We start from the raw sequence: 27,916 nt of genomic DNA, 5'->3' as shown, positions 1-27,916 counted from the left end.
GGGTCGCTCCGGGGGGTGGGGGGGCGGGTGTTCAGGGGCAAATTTATTTTAGGCCATTTCTGACCCCATCTTGGATTCCCCTAGGTCTCTAGTTTTCAAAAATGCGCTGGTTTGCTAGGTTTCCCCAGGTGCCGGCTGAGCTAGAGGCCAAAATCCACACGTAGGCACTGTTTTCTATGAAAAAATGTGATGTGTCCACGTTGTGTTTTGGGCCATTTCCTGTCGCGAGCGCTAGGCCTACCCACACAAGTGAGGTATCATTTTTATCGGGAGACGTGGGGGAACGCTGGGTGGAAGGAAATTTGTGGCTCCTCTCAGATTCCAGAACTTTCTGCCACAGAAATGTGAGGAACATGTGTTTTTTAAGCCAAATTTTGAGGTTTGCAAAGGATTCTGGGTAACAGAACCTGGTCCAGGCCACACAAGTCACCCCATCTTGGATTCCCCTAGGTCTCTAGTTTTCAGAAATGCACATGTTTGGTAGGTTTCCCTAGGTGGCGGCTGAGCTACAGGCCAAAATCTACAGGTAGGCACTTTGCTAAAAACAGGTCTGTTTTCTGTGATGTGTCCACGTTGCGCTTTGGGGCGTTTCCTGTCGCGGGTGCTAGGCCTACCCACACAAGTGAGGTATCATTTTTATCGGGAGACATGGGGGAACGCTGGGTGGAAGGAAATTTGTGGCTCCTCTCAGATTGTAGAACTTTCTGCCACAGAAATGTGAGGAACATGTGTTTTTTTAAGCCAAATTTTGAGGTTTGCAAAGGATTCTGGGTAACAGAACCTGGTCCGAGCCACACAAGTCACCCCATCTTGGATTCCCCTAGGTCTCTAGTTTTCAGAAATGCACAGGTTTGGTAGGTTTCCCTAGGTGGCGGCTGAGCTACAGGCCAAAATCTACAGGTAGGCACTTTGCTAAAAACAGGTCTGTTTTCTGTGATGTGTCCACGTTGCGCTTTGGGGCGTTTCCTGTCGCGGGCGCTAGGCCTACCCACACAAGTGAGGTATCATTTTTATCGGGAGACATGGGGGAACGCTGGGTGGAAGGAAATTTGTGGCTCCTCTCAGATTGTAGAACTTTCTGCCACAGAAATGTGAGGAACATGTGTTTTTTTTAGCCAAATTTTGAGGTTTGCAAAGGATTCTGGGTAACAGAACCTGGTCCGAGCCACACAAGTCACCCCATCTTGGATTCGCCTAGGTCTCTAGTTTTCAGAAATGCACAGGTTTGGTAGGTTTCCCTAGGTGGCGGCTGAGCTACAGGCCAAAATACACAGGTAGGCACTTTGCTAAAAACAGGTCTGTTTTCTGTGATGTGTCCACATTGCGCTTTGGGGCGTTTCCTGTCGCGGGCGCTAGGCCTACCCACACAAGTGAGGTATTATTTTTATCGGGAGACGTGGGGGAATGCTGGGTGGAAGGAAATTTGTGGCTCCTCTCAGATTCCAGAACTTTCTGCCACAGAAATGTGAGGAACATGTGTTTTTTTAGCCACATGTTGAGGTTTGCAAAGGATTCTGGGTAACAGAACCTGGTCCCAGCCACACAAGTCACCCCATCCTGGATTCCCCTAGGTCTCTAGTTTTCAGAAATGCACAGGTTTGGTAGGTTTCCCTAGGTGGCGGCTGAGCTACAGGCCAAAATCTACAGGTAGGCACTTTGCAAAAAACACCTCTGTTTTCCTTCAAAAATTTGGTTGTGTCCACGTTGCGCTTTGGGGCGTTTCCTGTCGTGGGCGCTAGGCCTACCCACACAAGTGAGGTATCATTTTTATCGGGAGACGTGGGGGAACGCTGGGTGGAAGGAAATTTGTGGCTCCTCTCAGATTCCAGAACTTTCTGCCACAGAAATGTGAGGAACATGTGTTTTTTTAGCCAAATTGTGAGGTTTGCAAAGGATTCTGGGTAACAGAACCTGGTCCCAGCCACACAAGTCACCCCATCTTGGATTCCCCTAGGTCTCTAGTTTTCAGAAATGCACAGGTTTGGTAGGTTTCCCTAGGTGGCGGCTGAGCTACAGGCCAAAATCCACAGGTAGGCACTTTGCTAAAAACAGGTCTATTTTCTGTGATGTGTCCACGTTGCGCTTTGGGGCGTTTCCTGTTGCGGGCGCTAGGCCTACCCACACAAGTGAGGTATCATTTTTATTGGGAGACGTGGGGGAACGCTGGGTGGAAGGAAATTTGTGGCTCCTCTCAGATTCCAGAACTTTCTGCCACAGAAATGTGAGGAACATGTGTTTTTTTTAGCCACATTTTGAGGTTTGCAAAGGATTCTGGGTAACAGAACCTGGTCCCAGACACACAAGTCACCCCATCTTGGATTCCCCCAGGTCTCTAGTTTGCAGAAATGCACAGGTTTGGTAGGTTTCCCTAGGTGGCGGCTGAGCTACAGGCCAAAATCTACAGGTAGGCACTTTGCAAAAAACACCTCTGTTTTCCTTCAAAAATTTGGTTGTGTCCACGTTGCGCTTTGGGGCGTTTCCTGTCGTGGGCGCTAGGCCTACCCACACAAGTGAGGTATCATTTTTATCGGGAGACGTGGGGGAACGCTGGGTGGAAGGAAATGTGTGGCTCCTCTCAGATTCCAGAACTTTCTGCCACAGAAATGTGAGGAACATGTGTTTTTTTAGCCAAATTTTGAGGTTTGCAAAGGATTCTGGGTAACAGAACCTGGTCCCAGCCACACAAGTCACCCCATCTTGGATTCCCCTAGGTCTCTAGTTTTTAGAAATGCACAGGTTTGGTAGGTTTCCCTAGGTGGCGGCTGAGCTACAGGCCAAAATCTACAGGTAGGCACTTTGCTAAAAACAGGTCTGTTTTCTGCGATGTGTCCACGTTGTGTTTTGGGGCGTATCCTGTCGCGGGCGCTAGGCCTACCCACACAAGTGAGGTATCATTTTTATCGGGAGACTTGGGGGACCATAGAATAGCAAAACAAGTGTTATTGCCCCTTGTCTTTCTCTACATTTTTCCCTTCCAAATGTAAGACAGTGTGTAAAAAAGACATCTATTTGAGAAATGCCCTGTAATTCACATGCTAGTATGGGCACCCTGGAATTCAGAGATGTGCAAATAATCACTGCTTCTCAACACCTTATCTTGTGCCCATTTTGGAAATACAAAGGTTTTCTTGATAGCTATTTTTTACTCTTTATATTTCAGCAAATGAATTGCTGTATACCCGGCATAGAATGAAAACCCACTGCAGGGTGCAGGTCATTTATTGGCTCTGGGTACCTAGAGTTCTTGATGAACCTACAAGCCCTATATATCCCCGCAACCAGACGAGTCCAGCAGACGTAACGGTATATTGCTTTCGAAAATCTGACATTGCAGGAAAAAATTACAGAGTAAAACTTAGAGAAAAATTGATGTTTTTTTCACCTCAATTTCAATATTTTTTTTTTTCAGTTGTTATTTTCTGTAGGAAACCCTTGTAGGATCTACACAAATTACCCCTTGCTGAATTCAGAATTTTGTCTACTTTTCAGAAATGTTGCGGTTGCTGGGATCCAGCATTGGTTTCATGCCCATTTCTGTCACTGACTGGAAGGAGGCTGAAAGCACAAAAAATCGTAAAAATGGGGTATGTCCCAGTAAAATGCCAAAATTGTGTTGAAAAATTGGGTTTTCTGATTCAAGTCTGCCTGTTCCTGAAAGCTGGGAAGCTGGTGATTTTATCACCGCAAACCCTTTGTTGATTCCCTTTTCAGGGAAAAAACCACAAGCCTTCTTCTGCAGCCCATTTTTCCAATTTTTTTTTAAAAAACGTAATTTTCACTGTTTTTGGGCTAATTTCTTGGCCTCCTTCTGGGGAACCCACAAAGTCTGGGTACCTCTAGAATCCCTATGATGTTGGAAAAAAAGGACGCAAATTTGGCGTGGGTAGCTTACGTGAACAAAAAGTTATGAGGGCCTAAGCGCGAACTGCTCCAAATAGCCAAAAAAAGGCTCGGCACAGGAGGGGGAAAAGGCCTGGCAGCGAAGGGGTTAAAGCTTGGACAGCTATACCCATATTTCCCGCATCTGTATTATGATAAATGTGGACCCCTAAGTAATGTATGAGGTTCCCAGTGTAAAGGCTCCAATCCCTCTGGAGGAAGTCTGCTGGGCCACACAGGGAATACACATGATTTATTCCAATTAACTTGGAGTCCAGTAAGTTCCGGCCCCCCTCCAGATCTGATGCGGCCCCTTGTAAGAAAAGCAAATGTCTGCATACAATGCTATATGATACATTTGGTCATGCACTGCAAGGCCTTGGTAGAATTCTCTGGTCCTGGCAAAGCATGCTAAGAGCTCCATTGTCATCACCCTAAAGAGGAAAGGCCAATCAAAGGCCTCCTCAGTGTTGATGGTGAATATCACAGCATTAGTGTCTTCATCTGCATTGGCCTCCAAGGAGTCCGCGGAAATTGTGAGCAGTGTTGAGACCTGAGCTAAAACGCGCCTGATCGCTGTGGATAAGGGTGGCCATATGAGGGACCAAGTGGGAGGCCAGGATTTTATTCAAGATTTTGTAGCTCGTATTCATGATGGACAATAGGCAATACGCTCATTTGTCAGAAACCAGCTTGCCTGGCTTCAATAAGGGCACCATGGGACTTCTCAAGTAGACTGTGGGAGCCATCCAGTATCCTGAGCCACCTTGTACAATTCCATCAGTCTGGGGGCTAAGCTCTCACTGTAGGTGGAGCAAAATCCCACTGGGAATCCATCTGTTTCTGGCCAAGGACTTCAGAGCAGCTTGCTTTCCCGGTAGGGTATTGTCTCTGCGCAGGGCTTTAGCCACCTAAGGCAAGACCAAAGGCATAAAGGCCTCTATCTCAGTGGGAGATACCCCTCTAATACTGCTGTATTAACAAGTAATTAGTCCCTGAACTCACCATTAAGGTCCTCCTATGAGTATGCTGTATCCCCTGCCGCAGCCTCTAGGTCCACAATCATGGAACCCCATTTAGCCAGGTTCGCTAGCCAGGCAAGAAGAGTTCCCCCTCAGTCACCCTCAGCATGGACCCACACTGTGTACTCCTGACAATCGAAACAAAGCAACCTCTCCATGTGCTCAGCCACTCTCTCCTTAGGCTCCAGTAGCTCAGGCTGTAAGTCAGGGTGAACAGGTCTACATTGCTCACAGTCGCGTAGAGTTGCTTCTGCCTGAAGGATCTCAGTCACAAGAGTCCTCCAGACCGCCACTGACTCTGTAATGCAGTATCCTCTAAGAACTGTTGTAAATGCCTCCCATTCCAATTATAATTAGAGTCCACCCCAGCAATTGTCCTGAAAATAGCGTGTGATGACCAAACTTATAGCATCAGGGTAGGCCGGGTCCTCAAGTGCCTCAGGATGCAGCTTCCATGTTGGGATGCTAGGGCACACTCTTCCCCTTTTAGCCCCAGCAACAGAGAATTGCGGTCTGATGTAGTACAGGAGAGGTACTCCTTGGAGACCACCCATACGTGGATCGCAGGAGTGCACAGGAAGGTGTCCAACCTCATGTGTAAGACATGGGGGGAGGAATAATCCAGAATGCCCAGGTTACGAAGGCGCCATGTATCCAGCAATCCCTATTCCGCCTGCCAAACTAGCAAAAGCCCGGCCCACTCAGGTCACCAGCGAATCCCACAAGGGAGGATGTGAGTGATCTAATGTTGCATCCGATATACAATTGCAATAACCCCCCCAGAATGGCCGAACCCATTAAGTGCAGAGCCAAGGCCCTAGATATGTCCCCAAAGAAGGCTGCTTGCCCAGCATTGGTGCCATATATACTGCCAATGACGACATCTCTACCATCCTGTCCTCTAGACACAACCAAATAACGTCCTGCCAGATCTACCATTAGGAACGTGCGCTGGAAGGGAACCCCCAGGTTGGATCCAAATGATCTCCCCCCTCACACAGGCCAAATATGTGGTACAGTAAGCCTGTCCCCTCCACCTGCACTGCAAGGCTACAACTTCTTTAGCAATAATCTGGGTTTCCTGCAATAGTACTATGTGCATTCTACTTCTATTCAAGTATGAAAAGACTTTGTAGCGCTTGTGCATTGTATGGATCCCCCTAATATTTCATCTTAAGATTTTATACAATGTTGTCATGTCAGATCTATGTAATGGCCTAGCAGACCCCTTGGAGTGTTCAACATTTAGCCAGAAATAATTAGCTCATCCCCAAGAAACTGTGGACTACCTCATGGAACACACCCCAGTCCCAAACATCCATTCAAACAGAAACAGCAACACCATGTCCCAAATTCCCCCTCCAGAGGACAAATAGGACAACGCCCCTTCATCCAAACTGGTGACCAGAAACAAAACATATTCCCCCCCCCCCCATCTGTGATCACAAAGAAAAACACATATTTCAACAATTACTGTACTGCATGTCACCATTAACACAGCGGGTTGTTGCGGTTGCATCCACCAGGCCTAAATGGGCAAGTTATACCCCTAAGGGAATCATTCCACCTTTCAACAATTAAACAGAAGGTTTCTACCAGTGCATCAACAGGGTCAAAACAAATGGTCTGAGGTAAATAGTGTTACTTCATAAAGTTCTTCAGTGGAGAGTTTAGTAACGCAGTCACTATCACTGCTCGAGACTCCAGCCCTTTGCCACTAAAAGTCACTATTTCCTTGAGTGCATGTTGTTGCTCCTGTTGGACTTCTGCTTTGGTTGGGGTCCCCACTTGCAGTTGTCTCTTAAGCTATGCTCTCCTTCTTGGCCTTTGCACTTTCCACAGCGAGCCCCGGCTGGATCCTGCTCGCAGATTCTCTCGATTTAACCCCACACCTCCTTTGGAGTATGAAAGAAGAGGGTACCCTCCAGAGTGATTACCCAAAGGTGGGCCAGAAACAGCATGGAATACTGCACTACCACCTGGCGAAGTTGGGGCTTTACGACAATAAATGTGGCTCGGTGCTTTTAGTTTTCCTTCGTGAAGTCTGGAAATATCATAATATTGTGGGTGCCCATCCAAAGGTTGTCTCTCTTACTGGCTTGGGCAAGGATGTGATCCCAGTCCCTGCAGTGAATAAGATGCGCCACTAGAGGTCACGGGGGTGCTACTGACAGAGGCAGACAGGTAGGGATTCTGTGCGCCCTTTCCAGGGCAAAGAAGGGGGAAAGGCCCTCTGGGGCCACCTCCTCCCACAGCTAGTACTTCAGGAACATCAGGAGATCCAGCACTACAGAGCATTCGGGTAGTCCAGTAACCCAAATGTTGTTCCTCCTGGATATGCTCTTGCTGTCCTCTGCCCTAATCTCTAGTTGGGGACTTTGGCCTCCATGAGGGTGAGTCTCTCCCACAAACTGGTAACACTGGGGTGAATGTCCGTTAAGGATCGTTCTGCTGTTGTGACTCTTTTCACCAAAAGCCTATGATCATCCTTTTGGATACTAAGATTAGCTCCCAACGTATCAATCTTAGTGGATCTTCCGAGCAACTTTGCCCCTTTGCTCCCACTTTGCGGGTGTTAGTGGTAATTGGACCTCTCTTGTGTTGTATTTGTCTTTGTCACACATTTCCCTAAATCCCCTTTCCCACCCATTCATCAAACCCCAAACTCTCACTCCCCAAGCTGTGTGACTTTTTGGAGGTGTGTCTTAATTTACATCAAATAGATCACCCACTTGCTGATGTGGTTGAATGTGACACCAACTCACTGTGAAATCTTCTATTACCTGAGCAATGGTCCACACCAGCCCCACTTACCCAACCACGTATAAGTAAGAACATAATTCCTCGGAGTTAACCTCATCATTCAGGCCTTTTTTTATGCATAAATAAAATGCGTAACCTTGTCGACTACAGAGTACAGACTTTGAGTACATTTTTCGTGACTTGAGGATTTCTTTGTTTTTCAAATTCCATGTTCGCCATTACTCAGAATAATTTACTATAGCTAGTGTTTTGTTATAATGTGTGGTGTTCTTTAATATGTCATGGTGGTTGTAGTCTGTTCACTGTCTTTCTAAAGCTATAATATAAATGTATATGAATAACCTACTAACTTTCATTTTTCTTTCAATTTAGTTGCCTGTGTTTTCCCCACCTCGCTGCCCTTCCCCAGCCTCTCATTCAGCATGTTGCAAGCCCCCACCTGCAGTGAGTCCTAGCACTCAGTGGTTGTGGTGAATATGGTGCAGTTAAGTGCTCGCTGGTGTCATAGGCACAAAGTGGTCTCTGATGCCATCTGGCCACTGCACTCTGATCCACCCGCTCAACCGAGAGGGCCTGTAGTCTGTGTAGGGCTCCTTGTCTGACTGCTGCTCACCACACTGGAGGGAGCCTGCCTCCCTCAGTGCACAACTAGTGGGCTCCATTCCAAAACACTGTTGCCTGGGGTGGGCGAGTGTCAGGGCCACTCAGTTGCTGCTCTGCCATCTTGTGCTGCACACACAGGCCTGCCTGGATGCCTGCCAGCATAGGCATCCACTTCTGGACTCCGATAGGTGCTGTAAGGGTCCACTGTGCATCTCCACCACCTCTGGGGTCCCGGGGGTTCAGGGGTAAGGCTGGGGGCTATGTTTAAGGGGAGGGTTGCTGCAGATGGTGGTTACCAAGCAGGAGCAGCAAAGCACACGACTCACTGCATCAGCATTCAGCCCGCCTCCTCAGGATCAGTATTAAAGATAACTCTGGGGATTACCTCCAAGTTTAAATGTCTGCATTAATAACTTGTGGTAACAATGTTATTACAAATGTTTCTGTGACGTTATGTGGGAATACAGCATCATTGATGCAGAACGGACATAAATGTAGTTTCAGAGGGCCTCCCCTTATGAGTATATGCAAACCTAAAAATCTTTCAATTTCTTGAGAAAGTGCTGATTCACAAGAAAACTCACCAAGGAAAATGCTTCCATCGAAGGAATGGCATAGTCAGGAAAGCTCAATGTCTCCATCTATGAAAGCAGTGCAGACATTCTGAATGATCTGCTAAATCTAAAATCAGGCACAAATGAAGTTTGTAGTTGATTTTAGTTTCAGAGTAGACTGAACATTGTGCTCTGACCCCAAAAGTTAATACCTGGAGGAATTTGTGTGGAACAACAGGATGGAAAGTGGATTGTAGTATCGTAAAACAGAAACTGGATGTTATTCCCCATTCTGAAAAGTAAAACTCAACTCAATGGTGATTTGTTACTCCTATGTGTGCTGCAGAATGCAGCACACATAGAAGTAGCAAATTGTCATTATTTAATGATTGTTTATGTGCTGGAAGGGACACCTTCCTGCACCCAATCATTATTGGCCTTTTGCTCTTTGTATCTGTGCTTCAGAATGCAGCACACATAGAAAAGGAAAAACGAGGAGAAATAAGAGTATTTTTCCTTGTTGTGCCACTCTAATGCCACCAATGGTGTGGTGTTAGTTTTTGGCACTGCCTCAGATTCACAATTCCTTGTAAATTTAAGGCAGTGTCAAAAAGCAATGAGTGTTGCATGGGTACGCCCACAGCAACACCCATTGCATGCCCCTTTGCCACATAGAACTGTGTATGGGCGTCATATTTACAAGGAGGCATCAAGCCACTTTTTCTGCCTTGTAAATAGGTTGCATGGCAGAGTGCCACAGGAGCATATCAAAAAGTGACGGTCCGGTGGCACTAGGCACTAGTAAATATGTTCCTTAGTATTTAATGAGTCCCTGATTCACAGTACTGCCTGGTGAGAATGGTTAGGACTAGTAATACCTCATCTTACTGTTAAAGAGCCTTCTGTTTACGAATACTATGTCCCCAGAGAGTGCAAAATTAGGGCTTACCTTCTTCTTCAGCTCAACACTAATAGCATTGGCCTCCTTTAAGAAAATGGCATTGCCCCATAAAAGGTCACGGAGCGAAGTGAATTGGTACCACTTCCACTTTCTGAAGGCCCACAAGGCAAGTTCAAACTCCTGCTCAGTCCACTGCACTGGAAAGACAAAAAAAACAGCACAGCATCATCATTCACAAATGGATCTTTAAAAAGTGCTTTGAAGCATCCCCATTATATATACATCTATGCCCATGTACATGCACACACCAACACAGCAATAAATGCACACAAACACACACAAGAACGTATGCTGGGCTGATTACTTCCTAAATTGATGTTGGGCTGGGCTCATGTTGTTACCAGGTCCTGTCTTAAGTTTAGGAGCTGTCCTACCACATTAGAGTCTAATTGCGGTTACATATTATTTCTCTGTGTCATTGTGTCCTTTTTATTCTTTTACATTTCATCTAGCACAATATGCAATGCTTTGAAGTGATGCACAAAATGCCTTTACTTCAAATTTCCCCATATTTGCCTTTCAAATATGGCATCATAATTCTAATTTCTATTTCCTTAATGCCCACAATGTCCGTTGAATGCTGGGAATTTGATATAGACCATCAGCCTCACGCTCCATTCATAAAAAATTACAAGCATTGACAAGGGAAATAATTATTTGAATTTAACGAGTGCATTAAAATACAGGCATATAGAAATGATGTTTCCATGCAGCAGCTTATTAAAGTTGACCGACTGGCTTTGCCAATGCCTGGTAGTGATGGAGCTGGTAGTGGCGTCCGGTGGTGTGACTTTGTCGGAGCTGTTGGTGGTGGTGGTTTTTGCGATGGGTTTGGTGGTTGCATTGGTAGTAGTGATATTAATGGTGGTGGTGAATTTAGAGGTAGCATTGGTATTATTGGTGTTGTTAGCAGCAGTGATGTTAGTGGAATTGGTACTGGTGGCTGTGGAGGCATTGGTGGTGATATTGTTTGTGACTGTTCATGGTTTTGGTATTATTTGGAGTCATGACAATAGTGGTAGTGTGGCTATCAGTGTTATTCTCAGTTGCACTCAGATAGTGGTGTGGGTGGTGATGATATTGATAGTGGTATTACTGGTGAGATAGCATTGCTGCTACTATTAGTAAGACTGGTGGTGGTACCGGTTTTAATGGTATTCTTGGTGTCATGTTCTGGTATTAGTGGCATTGGTGGTGGTGGTTTTAGTGGTGGTAGTTGTGTACGTATTGTGGTGGTGGTATTGAAGCGCGCAGTGTGGCATTGATGGTATTATTGTGGTGATTGTTTTGATAGTGGTATAACATGTAGTTGTATTTGTGATGGTGGTATTGGTAAGGGTGGTGGTACTGGCTTTGTTGGCATTGGTAGAGATGATGGTTTGGTGGCTGTACTGGTGATGCTGATGGTGTAGTGTTGGTGGTATTGGGAGTTGTTCTGTGATGACATTGTTAGTGGAAGTTGCAGCATTGTTAGTGGTGGTGGCATTGAATTGGTGGTCTCAGTGATACTGGAGGTAGTACTGGTGGTGGCATTGGTGCTAATGGTATTGGTGATGGTAGTACTAGAGGTATTGGTGGTGATTTCAGTGGTATGATATTGGCAGCATTGGCAGTGTGGTGGTGGTGTGGTACTGGTGGTGGTACTAATGTTAGTGATGGATTGGTGATTTTTCTGGTGATATTGGTGCGGGTGCTCTTTGGCTGGTATTGTGTTATTATCAGTAGTTTTAGGTATGGCATTTATATTTATGATATTGTGATATTGCTGATGGTAGAGTTATTGTTGGTAGTATAGGTGGGATAGGTGGTAATGGTTGAAATGATGTAAGTGTTGGAGATGTTGGTAATGATGTGGAATTTCTGATGGTTGCTGGTGTTGATCATGGTACTTTGTTGTGGTTTTGCTGGGGAATCAGAGGCCTGGGTTATAAGAGCTACCCTAATTCCTTAATACCACATAGGACATAACTATAATAATGAATTAATTGACAACATTGCAGTGTTATCCCCTTTGGTTCAATCTCCTTGTTGGACTACAATGCCACATTCAGTGGCAAAGACATGGGTCAAATTGTCTAAGCTGCAGGTTTGGGAAATTTCTTGGATACTTCAAAGTTTCTTTATTATGGAAATTGGGTCAGGGTTAGGTTGAGCTAGGACAACTGTTTGTCAGGAAATATTTATACAAAAAACTCCCAAAAACAAATTGGTACTTAATTTAAAAACAAATCATATTTGGGAAGAAGCTAACAAAAGGAACAGGCGGCCAATTGGAGATGGGTGGATTGAGAAGTTGGCCTTATATAATCATTTTAGCCTTATGGTTAAGGAAAAAGCTACTGCAACTCCATGACTCCCTAGGGCATTGTGTGGCCAGATATAGCACTTCTGGCACCTGCAGGCTTGTTCTTCTTGTGGTCAATGACACTTCAGAGAACAATCTGTTTACTACATTGTAAAGTTTGCTCGCATTCTCCCACAATTAGAAAAATATGAATATTAAATAAGCAGGAGTTAAAAAAGAATGAATAAGCATCTCTGAAGTTTCCTTGACAGTAAGGATAGAAAGTTGTTTCTAGAAACAGGGTATCAAAAACCACCCAGAACAGAGGCATATAATTGCCAAAAGAACAAAAGGCTTCTTGTGGCATGTTCAATTAAACTTTCAAACTTATAAAACTTGTAATTAGTCTATCCACAAGTAATGAAAAGATTCTGAAACATCAATAAGTGAAGAGAGGTACCACTTGTAGACAGACAGGCCTGTGTCTGTGGGGCTAATGACTGAGATCATTACATGCCTCTAACCCTAACTCCTCTACCTCATATACAACAGACCTTTAGATTAATTACCAACAGGGACAAGAATGAAAGGTACCTCAGCAGGCATGAATTTGGATAATTGCCAAATCACCTAGAAAACCAGTTCTTAACACTCTCCCTGAGGTACAAAACAATCTTAAAAACCACCCTGAAGACCTATAGTCTCTGGATGTGAGTCAGTACTAGAGCCCCTGGTGAAATACACTGATTGCTTCCTGAAAGAGTTTGTACATTTTACTAAGAGTTACATTCATTACAGTGGTGATATGATACATTTGATTGAATATGTTGATTGTGACCCAGAGCATGAATTGTTAATAGGTTTGGACATTGAGTCATTGTATACAAACATTCTACAACTGAAAAGCATTAGAGTCATGAATGTAATGAATACTCGCACTGGTCCAGCCACTGTGCCAACTGGGTTAATGATTAAACTTGTTGAATTTACCATTAAAAAATATTAATTTGATGGCTACCTCTAGCTGCAGACCAAAGGTTTTTTTTTTTTTTAATGGGGGCTTCTTTCGCTCTCAATTCTGCCATTTTGTATGTCAATGACTTTGAATGCAGCTGCATCTATTATGCTGAATTCAATCCCTTTTGCTACTATATACACCCATGGAAAAGATTTATTGATGACATTTTCTGAATATGGCAAGGGGAAGAAAAGGCCTTTCTCTGATTCTTGGAGTGGATTACCTTTCCCTCACCACCTTTATGCTTTGCTCCTCATTATAATAAGATCTCCATTGGTTTCTCTGAATGTACAATTATACTCTAAAATGGATGCCTAGTAACAAGACTGTACAATAAACCCACTGAACGCAACACACTACTACAGTACTCAAGTAGCCACCCAAAGGCACTCTACCATTTGGCCAATTTCTGTGTATACATTGAAATTATAGGTAGAGGGATGATTAGTTCTGGCAATCAGAAATACTAGGTCAAAAACTCCACGCCAAAGGCTACCCATGCAAAGTTAATCAATGATCTGTGAAGCAGGTGTGGTACTTTCCCATGAGTACCTTTTGATCCCCAACGAGAAAAAGTCACAGAGTGACAATCAATAGGCCTTTCATCTGGCTTACCCATGTTCTCGTTCAAGAATGGAAAGATTTTGAGGGACTATTTGATTTATACTGTCTAAGAACTTAGAATCACTATTGGGACCATTAATGTGTAGTTCCACACAGAATACTAACCTTTCCAACATGATGTGATTGCACACACACTCAGACATTACTCCAACTGCAATTGCGATTCAAATAATGTTTATTAGTGATTTGGAATCCCTGTGATAAGATTTACATTAGAGATAAACTACCCAAAAAGTAAAGACTAGACTTCCACAGGACCAAATATGGGTAGGATGCAGGGTCATTTCAGCAACCTTGGTCCCACATGTCAGTGAAATGGATCACACAGAAAATGTATATATATTTGTATTTTTAAATAGTTTTTACAACCATTGAGGAATTTCATTCTTCTTTTTGATTATTAAATGATGGTTCTAAAAAACCCTTTTTGTCACATCACACGTACACGCATCCTATCTCATGCTGACAAATTCAGTGCTGAACTACGCAGTTGCTCCTTCTAGGAGCTGACTTTGTTGTAGCCACTGGAGATAAGCACAGCAGCATACGCTTGCTGTATCATCAAACGCCACAATCTTTTTCTTTCCTCTCACCATTTTGTTTCCAATTTTCATTTAGATGATCCTGTCAATAATAATGGGTCACTCTCTCGACGAGACTGCTTCCCACCTTACTCAGACTGATTTTTCTGCCCTTATATTGTCATTTTTGAGTCCATCCTGTCTTCATTTGATTATTTTGGTGTTGGTTCACCTATGCGCTTCCCAACTTGGTTGCACTTATCTCCCTTTTCTAGTAACATAGCATTTTTGATTTTTCAAGTTTTGTCAATTCACAACAATTCATCAGTGAGTAATCAAAGCATAAGTACCATTACATATCCTGTTTTCCGGAATACAACTAATACTCATTTTATTTTTTCTTTCTCTTCCCACATGTAGACTGACTGCTCTTACTTCTAATTACTTGTCCTGATAATGAGCTTACAGGTTTAAATGCTGTTGAAAAGTGTAACAATAAGAACTGATTTGTTTTGATATGTTGAGGTACTTTAAATCTTGAGAACCACAGCATACAAAACAACCACTATTGTTACATTGTTTTATGTATTATACACACTGTGGTACTATACTTTGTTTCTCGCTCACTGTGTGATCACTGGAGAACTGAGCACATGTATAAAGGTGTAGAATATATGCACGAAAAGTCTACAAGTTGAACTTCTGATTTATTGATGTTTTGGAATCTTAACATTATTGTGATTTAATATTTACACATTTATCAGGTTTGATTCTTTAATTAAACATGCCACAAATAACCTTTTAGTTCTTTCTGCCACAAAGAGACCGAGTGAACAAGAACAAGAAACATGGTGGTAGGCCAATAAAATACCCTAGCAGATGTGGGAAAGTAGATGGATTTATATATCCACTATCAAACCAGTAATGCATGACTGGAGGCACGCTGCAATTTAGAAACCTACACTGACTTAATTATAAAAAAAAACTGCGATGTGCAATGAGGCTTTCAAGGGTGCTTCTCAATCTGAGCGGACAAGATTCACTGTAAAACACTTGCACCTCAATCAGTGTTCTGAACTCAGTTCCCAAGTTTAAATACTACTGGACTTCTAGCTGCAAAGGCAATCCTCATTTCTAAAGGCACTTTATTCAAATGATGCTTTAGAATTGGGACAACTGAGTATTCAAAAACATGACTGTTGCAGTACAGAGAAAAAGTGACTTTATTAATACAATGTGTAAGACACTGGGTTATTAGATAAGACAGTTGACAACCCACCCCAAATAATGATCACAATCTGTTAGAAATTGGGTATCTAGCTGGAAGAGGGATACACCCTTGTCCAAGTAGGGATCACAATCCTAGTCTGGGTAAGTCACAACACAATCCAAATGATCCTGTGCTCACGCCCTGGTAGCTTGGCCCAGAGCAGGCAGGCTTAACTTAGAAAGCAATGTGTAAAGTATTTGTGCAATAAATCATACAGTAACAGTGAAAACACCACAAAAATACATCACACAGGTTTAGAAAAATAGATAATATTTATCTGAATACAATAAGATAAAAACAACATAAATCCATTCTACCCACCTTGTGATATCATTTTTTAAAGGTTTAAAACAGTCTCAATCCTTAGGAATCTATGGTTGTAGCCTTGTAACACACAGTCCCTGGGATGCGTCAACAATAACAATGCACGGGTGTCACAGAGGAGGAGATGCATTGAAAAATAAGGCCCTGCGCAGATTTTTCGCTGCGGCACAGACGATGTGTTGTTTCCTTCCATGCTGCAAGGTGATGCGTCGATTTCCAAGAGCGCAGCCGTGGATCCTCACTGTGATGCGGGGATATTTTGAGGCTCGGGGAGGATACGTTGAAAATCCTTGACGTGATGATAGAAGGAGCAGGCACTGCATCAGCGATGCTGTGAAATTTCAGATACAAGGCAGGCGCTGTGTTGATTTCTGCAGATGTTGCATCGATTTTTCAATGCACAAGGATTTCATGAAGGGGTGAAGTCTTTGTTGGCCCTGAGACTTTAGAAACAGGAGAGAAGCTCAATCCAAGTCATTGGAGAGAACTTTAGGAGGAAGGCAGAGCCCTTCCAGCAGAGGTAGGAGCAGCAGGGCAACAAGCAGGAAAGCAGTTTTTCAGCAAAACAGTCCAGATGAGTCCTTTGGGTAGTCAGGCAGTCTCTCTGATAGAGTCCAGGTGTTGGTCCAGAAGTGTCTGATTTGGTGGGGTCAGAGACCCAGTATATATATATATATATATATATATATATATATATATATATATATATATATATATATATATATATATATATATATATATACACTCCCCAAAGTGCCTCTGAAGTGGGGAACTTCAAAGAGTGGTTTTGAAGTGCACAAGTTCCTCTTTCAGCCCAGCCCTGCCTGGCAGGATCCCTGGAGGGGGTTATCAGTCCTTTGTGTGAGGGCAGGCCACTGGCATTTGAAGTGTGATAGAGAGCCCCTCCACCCTTCCTGCCCATGGAGACCCATTCAGTATAAAGACCGCGGCGGCCATTTAGACATTTCCTCTGGGCCGGCGGGCGCTCTCCAAAAGAGCGCCCGCCGGCCCAGAGGAAATGCCCCTGCAACGAGGACGCCGGCTCAGAATTGAGCCGGCGGGGTTGCAGGGGTGCGACGGGTGCAGTTTGCACCCGTCGCGTATTTCAGTGTCTGCTTAGCAGACACTGAAATACTTTGCGGGGCCCTCGTACGGGGGCCCCTGCCGTGCCCATGCCGTTGGCATGGGCACGGCAGGGGCCCCCAGGGGCCCCGCGGCACCCCCTACCGCCATCCTGTTCCTGGGGGGCGAACCGCCAGGAACAGGATGGCGGTAGGGGGTGTCAGAATCCCCCATGGCGGCGCGGCAAGCTGCGCCGCCATGGGGGATTCAAAGGGCAGCGGTAAACCGGCGGGAGACCGCCGGTTTGCCTCTTCTGACCGCGGCCGAAGCGCCGCGGTCAGAATGCCCTGCGGGGCACCGCCGGCCTATCGGCAGTGCTCCCGCCGACCCTGGCCCCGCCGGTCTTAGACCGCCGGGGTCAGAATGACCCCCAGAGTGTCTTGTGTTTATGGTTGTCTGGATGGAATGCACAAGGGGAGCGATCAACCAACACAGACCAGACGTAGATTGGAGACAGGCTGTAAGGCACAGATGGCAGTAAGTGCAGAGAAATACCTACTTTCTAAAAGTGGCATTCTAAAATAGTAATATTAAATCCAACTTCACCAGTAAGCTGCATTTTCTGTTACCATTCTGGCAATACTAAACATGACAGAGCTACTCCTCCCAGATCAGAATCTATCATTTAAAAGTATATGAAGTTCTAATGCTAGTCTTTGAGAGGAGCAGGCCTCACAGTAGTGGAAAACGAATTGGTGAGGTTTTCACTACCAGGACATGTAAAACACATAAGTACATGCCCTGCCTTTTACTTACATGGCACCCTGCCCTATGGGTTACCTAAGGCCTACCTTAGGGTTGACTTATATGTAAAAAAAGGGGGGTTTAGGGCTTGACAAGTGGTTTTAAATGCCAAGTCAAAGTGGCAGTGAAACTGCACACACAGGTCTTGCAATGGCAGGCCTGAGACATGGTTAAGGGGGTACCTACGTGGGTGACACAATCAGTGCTGTAAGCTCACTAGTACCATTTAATTTACAGGCCCTGGGCACAGGTTCTGCACTTTACCAGGGACTTACAAGTAGAATAAATAGGCCAATTGGATAGCAACCAATGTTACCATGTTTAGGGGAGAGAGCACATGCACGTTAGCACTGGTGAGAAAAATGGAGGGAGGCAGGCAGGCAAAAAATTGGGGGATGACTACCTTAAGGCTCTCAGGTCCAACACAATCCTTGTCAGAGAGAACCACTAAAGTCACTACATTAACCTTAGACCAACTGTCTGCTCTGTGCTATGGCACAGAGTTGACAGGCTTAACTTAGAGGCTACGTGTAAAGTATTTATACAGTGCCAAAATAGTGATAAAGTCAAAACACAACAAAATAAAAATTCCAAACAAATTTAGAAAAATAAGAGTACATGTTAATAAATAAAATAACACCAAAACAACAAAAATACTATAGGGGGAACCAGGAATCTGAATTTGTAATGTTTTAAATAAAAATAGCACCAAAAACCCTTAAGCTGCGACTGTGGTCCACTAGTCACAGTAGACCAGGACCTAGGTGCAATTTGAGGCTAACCGCAAAGGAGGACAAATCAGATATAGAAACCAGGTTGGACCTAGTCAGAAGTTTTTACCCTGGGACAAACAAATCTAAAAAATGAAAGCCTAAAACCTTTAGTGGGGCAAAGCAGTAGCGAAGGCAGGCTTTAAGAGTTTGGATAGCTTTCGGACAAGGTCCTGGTGGAGTCAATGGTTTGTTTTTGGTGGGAAAGCTATGCAGGACAGAAATATGTATTTTGTACCCAAAGAAGGTTCCTTGCTTGCCAGATACTTATGGACCCTTTGCCTGCTGAAGATTTCTTCATTTGCACATTTTTTGGAGGTCTGCAGGCTATAAACGAAAGGGCACAAGGCCAGATACCTTCTCCGTGAAGACCAGCTGAATTGGATTTGCTGCTGTAGAGAAGCTCCAAGTGGGAGAAACTGGAATACTGAGACTTGTGGTAACACATCCCTTCTGGATAAGTTTGACAGGTTTGTCCTGTTCTTCCAGAGGTCTTTGGAGACACAACCTTTTTAAGTCCCAGGCTCTCAGAAGTGGTAGGAGAAGTCCAGCCAAACTCACCCAAGGCCTCCAAGACTCAGGAACAACACTTGGGGGGGGGGGTCAGGGTTGACTCCAGCAGAGATCAAAAAGAAAGGTCAAGGGCAGGTTCAGTTGGAACAGGTCAACTGGGAAGTAGCAGGAAAGGCTTCATGTAGCCTGTTGTGTCCCTGTAGCTTGCATAGGCCAGCCTTGTGATCCTTGGAGTCCACGTCTTTGTCCTGTGTACAAAACAAAGCAGGCCCAGTACTTCAGGGTTCTTCTCAGGTCATAGACAGAAGGTTCAGTCCTCGCCTTATCTTCACCAGGTCCAAAAGAGTTCTGAGAAGGGTAGTGAGAATGCTACATTTATACCTTTTGACAACTTGTGGGGGGGGGGTGCTCCTGTCTCCTCCCCAACCAATAAAGTAAAAATTCACAGGGGTTACTTTATCCATGTTTGCAGCATTTTCTACGTTCCTACTGCAAAAAATCTCACAGTGCCCCTCTGTCTAAATCCAAGATGGTGAAACACTTCTTCCCTTGTTCAGAGCCTATGTGGCAACACCAGAGGTGTAGCCAGAGATATGAACAACCCTTCTCTGTGGCCACTTCAAATCAGCTCTGGGTGCAGCTCCCTACCTCCCAAGGGTGTTACCTCCATAGGAGGGTAGGGGCATTGACCCCCTGCTCTCAATGGTGCCAGACTCCAATCCAAAATCCTGTAGCTGTGCCATACTAGGCATTCATCATTTCTTCCACTACATGGGGGCGGGACTACTACCACATCAGAGCTGCCTCTCCCAGCAGCAGGTGTGACTGGGGCAACCAGCTGAGGCTGTATAACTGCTTGGACTGGGTATGTCAGATTGATCAGTATTTTGCTGTCGCCCCCTTGACATGCACAGTTCAGTCTTCCACATTCAGCACTGTTATAGAGCTGGGGAAGCACAGACACAGTCCCATCGGTCTAGAATGTAGCCCTGTGTTAGTCTGTCCCAGCCAATCCTGCCACTGCTCTTATGCCGTTTACTACTAGAGACGGCATAAGAGCAGTGCTTGGATTGGCTGGGTGGGGACTGGTGGCTTGGCACTTAGTTTTTATGAGCTCTGCATGCATGCCATTACAGTCAGGCAGCGAGGGACCAGTGCATTTCTGGCTGTCGTCTCTCAGGTGCATTAAGAAAATGATTGTCAATTTTTCAATGGGCCTTGTAACTCACCCCCATTTTCTCTACCTATTCTCCCTATATCTAGCCTTTTATCCAACCCTTATCTCTCCTCTTCTTTTTTGTCATTCTCTTTCTTTCTTTTCCACTCTGTCTAGCTTCTCCTTCCATCTGACTCCCCACCCTTACATCTTTACGCACAAAGACACCTAGCTTTCCCTATAAAGTCTCAATGAATATTATTACAATATTAAATAACCTCTGTGTCTGCAAGCGGTCTGACTCACCCTGCTTGCCAGCATAAAGGCAATGCTTATCCCTCCTTTGTTCCTATGAGCTTTTTACATCCTTGTGCCAGGTGCATAATTCAGTGCAATGCTGCTTGCTGCTTATAAATCCTTTAAAGTTTTATTTAGGCAAATCTTACTAAGGGCATATGACCAAGGTAGGTTTGAGTGTCTAAATGTAGCAACATTACACGACAGAGCAGCTGGATGGACACAGCCTTACACTCACTTGAGAGGGGTTTGCATGAATGTTTTTCACGTCCAGGCCTCTGTCTTCTGCTACACAGTACCTGCCAATGCTATGATTAAGTGAGTTTCATCATAACAAGTCCAACCTCCTGGGACCGGCCCACCAAAGCAAGCAAGGGCGCTAGCTTAGACATCTGTGTCCCCTGGCAGGGAAAACAGGGCAGAAGAACATCCAGTTGACTCACATTCCTTTACATTTTTCCTCACTGGTACTGTATACTTTCACTTCTAATTGTAGGGGGCTTATGGAAGGGAAGGCCGGAGCAGCACTCGGCCTGAGGAATATTTTGGCTCTCATTGTGTAAGAATTACTAGAGTGAATAAAATGTAGCTCTGCTGAAATGATTGCTTGAACACTGGCATTACTGCTCTAGTGCCAGTGGCCCAAGGGACCAACCGAGTTCAGATTGCTGCCTTATTTCACTGTTCAGGGGACATTTCCTTCTTTGCACTATATTACATGACAGATTGGCCCCGGTAGTGATTAGCACCAGTGGTATGGAATAATTGAGGAAAGTAACACCAACAAGGAAATCACAGTTGGGTAGTAAGATGTTTTATATATATATATATATATATATATATATATATATATACATATATATATATATATATATACACACAATTCCAAGGCAAAAAGACATCGCTGCACACCGTTTCTCCTGAAAATTAAGTCTTTCATCCACGCCAGCAAACACCAACGTGTTTCAGCTCCGAAGAGTCTTGATCACGGCTGGTGAGTCCTTTGTTAATGTTCATTAAATACTATTTCACAATCTGCCCATCATGAGGCATCTTGGGGCACTTAGTTCAAATTAAAAAAGTAAAAAATGTAGAATCAAGAAAATTGAAAATGGATACTACCATAAATGATCCACATCGGATAGGTGAGGACATACATAGCTCTAATGGCATGTTAGCCACATAATAAAGCATAATTAAGCAATGACGTGATACAGTACTGAATCCAATGAGAAAGAGGTTTGCATTGTCCACCAAAAAATTAAACGCTTGCATAGCCTGTTTATATCTCCAGTTCATAAGGTATGAACGTTCCTCTATGAAACATGAAATTGAAAAATAAATTATGTCTTAGTGCCAACTTACCTCCTTCATCACATCAATCCCATTGTCCAATTAATGCCATTATATGTGTGTACATGCTTATATAGTCACCTACCAATTGCCAATCGTAACAGGTACATCCATCTCCAGCCATGATCAAGAGTCTTCAGAGTTGAAACGCGTTGGTGTTTGTTGGCATGGATTAAAGACTGTTAACTTTCAGTATAAACAGTATGCAGCAATGTATTTTTGCCTTGGCATTATACTTTGAGGAGGATTGGTCTACCTCCTGCTGCTTGCACCAGCAGCTTGAGTGCACAGTGTCTGATTCATGACCATTTGTTTATATATATATATATATATATATATATATATATATATATGGATTTAACTGATAAACACATACTCTTAGGGGAAGTGTACACCATTGAGTAAACTTCACCAAATCCTCTTGGATGAAGCCTCACTGGTCAAAAAATTGCTACTTTATTACCTGGCTATTTATTCACCATGCATGACCAAGCCTTTGTGTAGTTAAAGCAGTTCATGTGTTTTCTCCATTTTGGAAAGTAAAGAGCAGCATTTTTGTTAAGCAGTTATTTTGGTAATGGTGACGACTTTCAGGACTTACTTGACTGTGGTAATACAAAGAATGCCAATGCTAATGTTGGTAACTGATGCTGTGGATTTAGCAGCACCTTTAGTACCCTAACCTTCATGTTTTTTTTTTTCCTCTTTATTTTTTGACAAATGTTAGCGAGTGTGAGAGAGAGAGTACACATTTTGTGAGCCATATAGTGTTCATAATATCTAGCTGCTGCTGCAAGACATTCATGTGATCATATATATGTATGTGTTTTACCTTTTCAATATGTAAAGCAAATGGTTGGATCAAATAAATGTTTCTTACGATGCTTCTATTTTATGCTGTACCACTTTCAAACTTCACCAGCTGCCACTGCTATCTCCTAGGATTGGAGCCTGGAAGAACAAAGGAATGCACCTGTCTAGGTGTCAGTTGACTTCTGCCTATCACAGGAGAGGCCCCTTTGACGTAGATTATGTTCCTAGGCACTGCCCAAATGGTCTTCGTCTCAGAAAAAAAAAACACCTCCCCACACCCAAACCTTTGTCTCTGCTCTGGGAGTGGTGCGCACACCTCATTCAGAGACTGGGCACTGGGACGACTGCAGTTGGGGACTTCAGGCAGAAAAAAGTAACTTTCTAAAAGTACTATTTCCTTAATAGTTATTAAAAAAAATCTATTTCACCAGTGAATTCGGATTTTAATAAATATTATCCAGGAACAACATTTTAGGTGTTTCCTAGCGAAAGAGAGCATTATTATTTAATATTCCATTCCAGTGTCTCTCTATGGAACAGAAAGCCTCGCTACAATGAAAATAGTTTCTAGGTACTAGTCAGTGTACAGACATGTTTAACATACATTTTCTGAATATTCTACTTTTAACTACCATGTTACTTGCTTTATGGGCTATCAGGCCTACTTAGGGGTGACTTATTCATATGTAAAAGGAAGTATTAGGCCAATGAAATATTTAGACAGGTTGAATGGCAATTTTTAAACTGATCCAGGCAGGCTACAATGGTAGGTCTGAAACCATGTTTTACTCTGTCACTGTAATGGAGAACATACTAGGTGACACAGCCTACTAGTGGCATTTATCTTACAGGCCCTTGGTACACTTTATACAACATACTAGGAGTGTGTTGGTATGCAAAGTATGTGAATTAGAGGTATAGCAAGTCAACCATGTTAAGGGAAGTGCACAGGGCCTTTACTCCGGATAGTCGGGGGTAAAGTGAACAGAGTAATAAAGTCAGAAAAAAAAGATGATATTGCATTTCCCATCATACATCTGCACAGAAGTGACACTACTGCACTTCCCATCATCGGTCTGCACAGAAAGTAACATCTTGGTTTCTGCCAAAACCATCTTTAAAAGAAGAAGCCAAGTAAGAGGACTTCCTCTACCATCACTCATCTGCACAGGAAGTGGAATTATTGCACGCCCCATCATCTATCTGCACACAAAGCAACATTACTGAATTTCTCATCATTCTTCTGCACAGAAAGTGATACCTTTGGTTTCCTGGCAAAACAGTCTTTAAACAAAGGAACCAAGCAAGAGGACTGCATTTCCCATCATTTATTGGCACAGAAATTGACATCACTGGATTGTCCATCATCTATCTGCACAGGAAATTACATCACTGGCTTTCAGGCCACTGCAATCCTCCTCCTTACAATGGCTGCACCTCGGACTTGCAGCAAGTGAGCCGCTGGTACACCAAAGGCAAGTACGTCTGCACTTACCTGTGCTGCGACCACATTCAGCACCAGGAATCTTGGTCCTCCCCATACACACTGCTATCCGGCCATGCTCCTCTGTGCTTTCAAACCCTGGCCACTGCTCCCCGCACTGCTGCACACCACACAACACAGAAGGAGGATTCACATGTGCCTTCTGCAAGTTCTTAGGTTCGCTCCCATGCTCTACACCCAGCATTCCTGCACCAACAGCACCCAACACCCCCTCACACTAACAGAAAACAGCCACCCGCTCATGCTCACACAGACAATTCATGACCTCCACAACATGCCCCACTTGCATGCATGCTCCTCAACTCTTGCTCACTAAACATGACACAGAGATTTGGGACCTACTGCATGACCACGCTCTGGATGGCTCTTCCTCACAAAAACATGGCTAAACCCAACCTTTGCACCGTATTTCAGTACAGCTATCTCTGTAGGCTACATGATCATCGGGCAAGACTCTCAGCACATGCCCGGAGGCATTGTCGCCCTCATATTCAAAGATATCATCAGCTGCACCACCTATACAGATCAGCTAAATGGAACACCTCACATTCAAGATACACATCAAAGTCAACTTCTCCCAGGTGGAATCCTCGTAGCATCACCATTTTCGCCAGCAAAATCACAGACTTTGTCACACTCCTCATCATAAACTCTAGAAAGCATCAGAACCCTCGGCCTCACCCAGGACGTTACCAAACCCACCCACATTGCTTGACACTTATTAGACCTGATTTCTCCTCAATCAGCAACATTACAATTGAAATGCTAATAAGTATGACATAGACAGGCCACACTCTCTTCAGTTTCAACATACCCATACTGTACCACCAAAGGCCTACCACACTGGATCCACCCGCAGCAGCTGGAACAGATCACACAATCAGCTTCCGCTTTCTCTGCATACCAGCCCTGCAACTTGCAGAATGCCATAAAGAACCCCAACAGCTGGATCACCACGTGTGCTGACATCCTGACTTCCCCTCAAGTGCAAACCAACTGCAAGAGTCTGAGTACATGCCATCTGGTACGCAGGGCACCTCATGAAGCGCCACCATAATTAACTGTAGTGCAAGTGGAGAACAAATCAAGACACCACAGATAAAGACATCTTCAAATCCGCCCTAACACATTACCACCAAGAGATCTGGAACACCAAGTGCGATATTCTTCCACACCACATCAACACCATGTTAAAAGCAGCATGGAAATCTTCACCATTATCAAAAATTTCACCACACCTCCTGCTGCCTCCAGAAACATCACCCCCTTACAAAATGTTTGCCACAAGCACTCAGAATTCTTTTGCATCAAAATCACCTCCATATACTGAAACTTTGACCCTCAGCCAGACCCCATCACCATTGCAATCTCAACTTCCCATCACAGCTAAACAAAGGAATCCTGACCTAATGGCCGGCCAGCATCACAGTAGAAACCACTGCTACCCTGAAGACCATCCACTAAGGGGCCCCATTTGACCCTTGCCCCAACTATGACTTCACCAAAATACTCTTACCAGTCAGTGAGGCACTAACACCCATCCTTAACACCCCCATCGACTCAGCAGATTTCCTGTAAACATGCCACTGTCACACCCCCACTCACAAAATAGTCTACTGACCCAACCTCTCTTTTCATTTACAGACCCATCTCCCTCCTACCATACCCAGCAGAGATTTTAAAGATCTTAAAAAACTAACCAGCCAATGGCTCTCTGACCACCTCAGCAACCACCAGCTCCTCGATACCATGCAATCTGAATTCAAGCCCACCACAGTACAAAAACAACACTTATTGTTGCCACAGATGACACCTGCAAGATCTTTGACAGAGGAGACACAGAAGCCTCTCTTCTCCTGGATCTCTCTGAAGGATTTGACATGTTCTCATACCCTTTCTCATCAGGCACCTGCATGAGAATGGTATCCAAGGACACTCTATCCTCTGGATTTTATACTTCTTAATAGATAGAACACAAGCTGTCAGCCTGGCAAGTTACTGCTTGAAAGCCCTCAAACTAATCTGCGGAGAGCCTCAGGCTTCATCGATCATCTTCACCCTCTCTCTTCAACACATAGAGGATCCCTCTGGCCAACATCATTTGCACATGCAACATCAGCATCCTCACCTATGCCGGCAACACACAGCTCGTACTCTACAAGTCCACCTACACCAGAAACAAGTTCACCGCTTGCTTGACTAAGGTCGCTAACTGGATGAAAGCCAACTGCCTCAAGCTCAACACTGACAAGACCGAATTAGTGATCTTTGGCAAGAACACCTCACAAACGGACACCAACTGGTGGCTGGCAGAACTTTAACCCACACCCAGCACCCAAGCGAGGAACCTCAGAATTATCATCAACAGGAAACTGGACATAATCGCAAAAGTCAACACCATCACTGCATTCTGCTTCCACACCCTGAAGATGCTGAGGAACATCTTCAAGTGGCTCCCAAGCAACACTAGGAAAACTATAGCTCAAGCCCTAGTCACCAGCAGATTGGACTACAGGATCACCCTCTACATCAAAATCACAAATTAACTCCAGAAGACTACAAACCATCCACAACTTGGCTCAGACTCATACTCAACCTTCTACACAGAACTCACATCGCACCACACCTCAAGGAGATTCATTGCCTCTAGATACACAAAAGTTCTCATTTCAAACTCTTTATACACATATTCAAGGCACTACAAAACTTAGATTCCTCCTACCTCAACAGTTGCATCTCCTTCCCCAACCATCCAGGCACCTCCGCTCCACGGACTCGGACACATTCAACACATACACAAAACCAGATCAGGAGTTCTCTTACATCACTCCTAAAGCGTTTTATGACCTCCCACTCAACATCAGAGCCTCCTCCTCTTTTTTTTTTATTCTGCAAGAACCTGAAGACCTGGCTTGTCAATTAAAAATCCACCGTAGGCAGTTAGGCAGACACACCTGCTCAGTGCCAGGTTGGGGGTGATAGGAAAATTTAACATACCACAAAAAAGGCTGAAAGGAATTATAAAAAAAAAATAGGAACAAAAATAGATCTGGATCCAGAAAGTGTGCTTTTTGTAATTTGATGTATATCTCTTCAGTAGTTCTTGAGAAAATAAAGCTCAAAATGTATGTATATTTGATGCTGCTGTTCCATGTGGACCTGCGGATCTAAAAAATTGAAACATATTGTGATTGGCTGGCAGCAACCTGTAGGAGATGTTGCAGCTGCCCATCTTAGGACTGTGTTAAATAAAATAAGATATAAGGGGGCAGGCGTGGGTACCCTAACCCCAAAGGCATTGTGGCTGGGTTCTAGAGGAAAACCCCTTGGGGACATTTGTTTTTTTAATGTTTTGGGGGTGTTCTGTGGTGGCACCATGAGCCTCAGTGTGGTTCTGTGTAGAACCATGGCTGATACATGAGTCTGTGGTGCAACAAAATAAAAAAGGCAGGTGTTGGGCGTCCTCAGGGGAGTTGGGCGCAGGGCCTGGCAATCCCCACTCAGTACACCTTAATTTAAGTTAAAAATATAACATTGAAATTCACTAAAAAAACAAAAGTTTAAGTAACATTACAGTTAGGAATTGTAATAATATCTTACTTTACCTTTAAAAAAAACTTACAAATTCACTGAAAAAAAGTTAAAAGGATGTAATAATTAGCTGACAATGGCTGTTGAAACATATCTTTTTAAACCAACAAAATCACTGAAATTCACCAGTTATAGTTTTCTCAAGTCACTAACTTGCGCCCTAAAGTATCTAATACCTGTGGCCTTGCCATGCACTACCTCTGCTTTCAAATGTTACAGGACTCATGAGA

At 44.1% G+C, this 27,916-nt stretch overlaps 1 protein-coding gene across 3 annotated transcripts in view; it reads right to left on the bottom strand.

Annotated features, from left to right (window-relative positions):
* The window catches only part of KIF1A (kinesin family member 1A), a 3,950,406-nt gene that overhangs the window by 2,820,393 nt on the left and 1,102,097 nt on the right, over nucleotides 1–27,916 (bottom strand). For all 3 annotated transcript variants that reach the window (XM_069213666.1, XM_069213667.1, XM_069213668.1), the window contains exon 24: nucleotides 9,771–9,919. In XM_069213666.1, coding sequence (XP_069069767.1) covers nucleotides 9,771–9,919 — 149 coding nt within the window. The remainder of the gene's footprint in view (nucleotides 1–9,770; nucleotides 9,920–27,916) is intronic.

Source organism: Pleurodeles waltl, chromosome 11, assembly GCF_031143425.1.
Source record: "Pleurodeles waltl isolate 20211129_DDA chromosome 11, aPleWal1.hap1.20221129, whole genome shotgun sequence".
Classification (NCBI taxonomy): Eukaryota; Metazoa; Chordata; class Amphibia; order Caudata; family Salamandridae; genus Pleurodeles; species Pleurodeles waltl.
Note: the sequence above shows the minus strand (reverse complement) of the source record. Positions and strands in the feature narration are given on the sequence as shown.